The following is a 6,713-nucleotide window of genomic DNA, read 5'->3' on the forward strand; positions in this document are numbered from 1 at the left end:
AATTGGCAGGTGTAGAGTGACAGTTTATGATATTTTTTCACTCGGTTAATTAGTTCTCCCTAGTCACTACGAAATCTCCTCGTCACATATCAAACATTATGCTTATATATATATATATATATATATATATATATATATATATATATATATATATACATAGGAAGTCAGTGGTAAGATTTGTCCGTAGTACAGTGCTCGATACGTCTGCACGCAGAGCGGAGTATATGTTGAGGGTAGAAGAAAATCAAGTCGGGTTTTTCGTCTCTACAAGACTGTTTCGTGAGTAAATCACTCGTCAGGAGATGTTGATGTATATATATATATACATGTATATATATATATATATATATATATATATATATATATATATATATATATATATATATATATATATCAGACTGGGAAATGATACAGTAGACTGTATCAGAATGAACGTCCACTCTAAGGGATTATTTTGATAGCCTTATCACAAAATTAAATCCATGAGCACAATCTGTTACCACTTTGTGTTAAAATAGATCTTAAATATAGAATTATCGTAAAAGTAAGATATTTGTATCGAAGACATAACAGTCAACTCTTCTTGGCCTACTAAATTTATAAAAGTCTAAAACTATGGTTGAATGTTTGACTCTTATACACCATGTAGTCAGTGTTCGCTGGTCCTGTTTGTCACAACCACGCAGAAACAAATAACAAACTCAGTGCACATGCTATAGCTATTTACCCTTTATGAAAATTCTTGCTACATTTTGTCTAAATGAAATAACCCATTTAAAGGCACTGCAATTAGAGGCAGACAGGCAGTCGCCATGGTTTTGATGTGTGTATTTGATGATTGCATTGTGGCACCTTTATTTGGTTTCTCTTGGACAAAATTATGTAAATGAAATTGTACTCATTCAACCTTGTGATCTTAAAAGTGTAGCATGAGCGACTTCTAATTAGTTTCTACGCGGTTGTATCAAAGAGAGCCAGTGAACACTAACTTGAAAGGGGATGTATAAAAGCTCAATTACGGTACATTACGTTGTACGATCTAGGTGAATGGCCGAGCTTTGAAACTCACACCGTGGCTTTTAAAGTTATGCGAGAGATGTTGATTTTAATTCTTAACTACAGGTAGACACTGAGATTTGATATCAAACGGAGATGTAAGTGTTAAAAGAATTGACTCATATTGACTTCCAGCTCGCTACTCTGTCATACAGAGCTATCAATGACAAAGTGATATTTGACGCCACAGTGTGCAATATAAGTATACAAACAAGGTCAAAACATTACCTAATTAACTTTATGCCATGAACGTAGTTACATGGAAGCTCTCTCTCTCTCTCTCTCTCTCTCTCTCTCTCTCTCTCTCTCTCTCTCTCTCTCTCTCTCTCTCTCTCTCTCTCTCTCTCTCTCTCTCTCTCTCTCTCTCTCTCTCTCTCTCTCTCTCTCTCTCACACACACACACATTGAAATCACTTGACAACAAAGTAGGGATCGTACACGTAAGACACATCATATGTCGATATTCAGAAATAAACAATGAGTTTAATTGTATTATTTTCAAGATTAAGCAACGCAGACACAAGTAGACATTCACAATTGGAATATCTTCAATCAGCTCATCTACCTTTCTATAAATATATTTACACAGACAAGGCATAGATAGATAGATAGATAGATAGATACATGTAGATAGATAGATATATAGATAGATAGAACACAATACATACATACATACATACATACACAAACACACACACATACATACATACATACATACATACATACATACATACATACATACATACATACATACTTACGTTATTGATAAAATGTCAAAATCGTATGAATCTGAATAAAAAACGACTTAGATCAGAACAAATAGTAATATCAAATGTCACTCTAACTGAACAAAGCTATTGAGGACATCGATGATTTGGGATACAATGTAAACAATCTCGGTTGTTATTTCAACGGTTAAAGATATTAAAACAACCAAAAGTCATTACAAGCAAAACACACTGTTAAGAGGACCACTCTAGATAGAGCATTTTTCCACATACCAGTCACACGAAGAGTTGTGGACAATCTAGGTAAGGATTTATGTTTCATTTGCAAGGCAGAACTCCCCTAGTAAACACAGCAGGGAACCAACAGCTTAATGTCAAAAGCATTTCAATCATATTTGTCGTACATCCTAAGAATACGATGTTAATGCGTTTCATGTAAGATGTCGTCAGAAGTACAAATATCGTATAACAGTCAGATATCCATACATAGCTTTATGGAGAACAAAGGTCAGTGAGAAGGTCAGTGTAGGGTGCACCTGTTATTGCCAAGGTTCGTAATATAACCACAATTACCCACTCATGTTGTAAACAGTTAGCAGTTTAAAAGGTATATATAGCGAATTGGTGTAACTATAACCACAAGTTGGAGTGGGTGCTTTTATTTCATTTCAGAGATAAAAATACCACTGCGAAGGAAAACATGTTACGTGTCAGCGGGGTGTACGATGACGCGGTAATAATTACATACATGCATTCTTTTCGTTGCATTCCTTTCGATGTTTGCAATAGTTACTGATCAACACAGCAGGGTAATAATACAAATACAGAATGAATATTTCATAGGAATTTTTTTTCAGTTTTGATTTGGTTGGACGATATGACCCCTTATGGCATTTGATGTAGATGGAAAGTAATGTACACGCCAGTTATTCAATAAAGATGTGTTGCTTGAATTCATAAGGCTCACTTGGGTCAAATATACCATTGTGATATACTATATACCAATCGCTAATAGCTCCTGACATTTTGTATTTTTGTTCTCAGCTTGGACATCCCGCTGTTATCTTAGACACACACAGTTTCGTATGACTTATACAGCTCAAGTATGTAAATGTCTTACATAGCTTAAATGTGCCAATGACTTTTACAGTGGTTATCTTGTCTATTTTGTTGGCCAATGGGTATCATAACCTAAACTCAAATTTATGACTCGTTTCTATGGAAACAAGTCTAAACTGTCTCCACTCGCAAGATCTATAACTCTATATCTAGTCTGAAATTGTATAACAACGAAAATAGTATTTGTTTCACAATTAAATTTACATATTGCAGAAGCAAAAAAAAAAGTTGCATAAATTTATAATAAGTAGATAAATGACTAGATTTTGGCTAAGCCACAAAAATAGTCTTGCCAAAACTCGTCACTGTCAAATGAAAATTGTACAGCAGTACATGATAAGGTGGAGCGGTTAGACGTACTTCGTCTCAACGAATATAGGATATACAAATTCAATACACAGGAAAGGAGCAAAATTAGGGTTTAAAAATTCAAATGTTGTAAATCAATTAGCTAGGTAGCATTGCATTAATTAAAATTCGAGGGCGACTTAGACTGGTAAGTTCAACGTATGTAATCACTCGCTTGTTCAATAAGCTTAAGCAAAATCAACGACGAATCGATACCGTTGAGTTGAAAGGCGGGTCTAATACTTTCGTTTTCGAGTAGGAAATTACTGTGTGGTGGCGGTGTACTTCAAATTATGCTTGCTCAATGTGAGATTTACTTTAGGAATATAGAACTTATTTCCGGTAGCTTGTCGTGTCAGATAATAATGTGGTGTTATACCGTGCATGAGCCAAGTTGAACAACAAATACTGAATATATACTCTGGTCGTTCTACGTCGAGACAACTCGTGTCCACGTCTCTGATTCTGCTGTGTTCGAAATATGAGTCAAAATGTTCAAAATCGCCATTACTTTCCTCGACCTTTCTTTGATATCACTAGCGATGCTACAATTATGCTATTCTCACATATCTGTCTTCATTCAGCCGGAAGATACTCGTGACCTAAGGGTTGTCACTGCTCGACTAGCGACTCGGAGTGACAAAGGCCCCTTAGATCACGAGTATTTTCCTTGGCTGAACGAAGAAAGAAATTGGGGAAGAACATATATTTATGGGTCGAGGTGGTGGTGACATATACTTGAAATACTAAATATACAGAGTTTGTAGATGTTTATGATGCTTTGTTGGTGAAATAGATAGGCAGAGAGGGAACATGACTATCTAATATGACAAAACATTTCATTGAAACCTGACAGAATTTAACAGAGATTGTCAAAAGTCTAGCACAGGTTACGGCATCGATGAACACTATAAGTTGACAAGGTAGTTCAGAGGGCAATAAAAGGACACGCCCATTTTTGTGTAACCGATTACGTCATGATTGGTCTTTTTCAGTACTATAAATACACACAATAATTTAGAAAGTTCACAGTACTAGTTATGCCACTTTATAAAAGAACAATAGTCGCCCGATTCACACACACCGTTAACATGCGCGCCATGGACCCCCCCCCCCCCCCCATGCCACCAAAAATGGCTCTAACTAAAAGGATCCTAACATATATTCACAAGTAAATGGTGATCACTAGCAGTGCTTTTAGCTTATCAGTCTTCCAAAACTTTGGCAATTGTAAATTTGGTTACACCTGCATTTCAAATGAAATGGTTGAATTTTAAGTGGCATCTTTCGTCTCAACTTTGACAACCCAAAGTTGATTCAGTGTTTGTCGGTGTAATGATGAGATAAATAAAACGGGATAGGCAAGGGCAACAAATTGAATGGCTGTGTGTATTTTCTTTGTGAAAGTTTGTTTGGTGTGTGTTCGGTGTACTAAAATAAATAGACGTCATGTGTATAATTCTATTTAATAAACCGGTACTTCCAACCCCGATTTCATAAAGCAACTTTAATAATTGAAACATTTCAAGTTGTTCTTAAATAAAGTATGCATCTCGTTTGGATCTCGATTTGGGATGAATTTCTGTCCAAGATTCCGATATTGTTGGTACTTTTTATTTGTGGCTCTTTTGTGTAAAATGTTCACATCTGTACACCCCATCATACGTAGCTTTCCCAATCCATCAATGTGAAATTCTCCGTGCCCCAATCTATCATAAAATGGATCAAAACCAACACTCCTGGTTGGACTTGTTCGCGCCATGAAGAAGTTCGTAGTGCCATCCGCGAAGAAACACTTTGGGAATTCTTTAACAGCATGGTAGTTGTTCCTCGTAAGGATCAAACAGTTGCCGTCGCTGTTTTTAGAGTTACTGTGAACTTCAAGTGTGCGACAACCGTAGCATTGATTGGTTTCATCGGTTGGTTGACCATCCTCGTCTCCGAAAGTCCCACCAACTAAATCGATTGTAAGGTTGGGATGCTGAAATTTTTCGAGAAAATTTTCAAGGCGAGTTCCTTTAGTGAACACAAAGTCGTCGTCTACCCATACAAAATACTTGGTTCTCACCTGACTGAGTGCTAAATTTCTACCAGCAAACCATCCTTCTGCAAAAGGCATGATAAAATGTTTGACGTTAGGTAAGCTGATTTTCTCTGGAAACTCGGAATCGTCAGCGACAATGATGGTAATATTGGGGTAATACTTATGAACACTATAAATCAGTTCTTTGACGGATCTATACCGTTCAAACGTTTTAGTGATAACGGTGACGTGTGAGTTGATATCATCGGAAGGGCCTGGATCGTATAACTTCGGCACTTCGGGTTTCTTGATGTGAATATATATGGAAAGGTTCCAATTCAAAAATGTAACATAAATCATGTCCCAAGTGTTAATATCATAAACCATGCTCTTGTAGTATAAGTTTGTCAACACATGATTTATCGCTTTTATTTCATTCTTCTTAGCCGCGATAGTCAATACGGTTGAGTCTGATCCACTGACTTTGATATTCATGCTACTTTTATTTTCGTTCAAAATTAAAATGCCCTTAGAATATCTACATCTTATCACAATCTGAATCAGTTGATCATCGCGTAGGAATCCATGCCCAGCGACAGCGTCGTGTAGTTCCAGACCATACAGACGTGTTGACTCGAGTGGTTGAACGGTTACACCACTTGCAGGGTACCGTAGTGGCGTAAAGGCTTCACACATTGTCAGTGGGGTGAGATTCAACTCATACAGCCGTCTCCAATCGGCTAGCTCACGCTCTCGGCGTTGTTTCGAATGGCTATTCAACCTATGCGTTATTGAGTTTTTCCTACATTTGCATGGCGAGCTGTCTTCTTTTCCAACTTCTTTAAATTTGTCTTTGGTATAGGTTGAAGAATCACCATTTACGTTTCTACCCGCATAGAGTCGAATGAATTGATCTGGCGTCAGGAAACTGTCTCTAGCAGTTTTTCCGTTACCATCATCACTTAGCTGATCCCAAAATAAAGCGACCATTGTTATCACACAAATTAAAAATAGAATTCGAATAAACCGTGATGTACGAACAGTTAACTTTACCATCGTTGATTTGAGTCTACGGTCCTCTATACTGTTGATGCAATTGAGAGACTTTGCAAAATCATTTTACCGTCACGTCTGCACTGACACTTTCAATTCTAATATGTTATTATGTAAATATTCGAATATTAAGCATATGGTATACCAGGTTAATGAATATACTTAATCGACACTGCTGTACCAATAGCAGTCTTTGGGGATCTCACCAACATAATGATGTGTTGAAAGTGACAGCGCGGGTATGATTGTTGAACGACATTACAGTGTATTTTTTGTTCCTACAAATACAAATGTACGCTCTGTTTAGTATTACAGACTATTACCTTAGCAAACATAGAGCCACGTGGAAAATGACTGTGTGAACGAATTGTTTCTTAAAGTTTCAT

At 36.7% G+C, this 6,713-nt stretch overlaps 1 protein-coding gene across 1 annotated transcript; it reads right to left on the bottom strand.

Moving 5' to 3' along the window:
* Positions 1 to 4,758: 4,758 nt before the first annotated feature.
* LOC144438000 (beta-1,4 N-acetylgalactosaminyltransferase 1-like) lies at positions 4,759 to 6,264 on the bottom strand. Its single transcript, XM_078127033.1, has one exon. The coding sequence runs from the start codon at positions 6,262 to 6,264 to the stop codon at positions 4,759 to 4,761; it is 1,506 nt and encodes a 501-aa protein (XP_077983159.1).
* Between the last annotated feature and the right edge of the window lie 449 nt (positions 6,265 to 6,713).

Source organism: Glandiceps talaboti, chromosome 7 (assembly GCF_964340395.1).
Source record: "Glandiceps talaboti chromosome 7, keGlaTala1.1, whole genome shotgun sequence".
Taxonomy (NCBI): domain Eukaryota; kingdom Metazoa; phylum Hemichordata; class Enteropneusta; family Spengelidae; genus Glandiceps; species Glandiceps talaboti.

Bases quoted from the DNA above. Each gene is read 5' to 3' on its own strand.
- LOC144438000 (XM_078127033.1), bottom strand. From the start codon at position 6,264: ATGGTCGCTTTATTTTGGGATCAGCTAAGTGATGATGGTAACGGAAAA.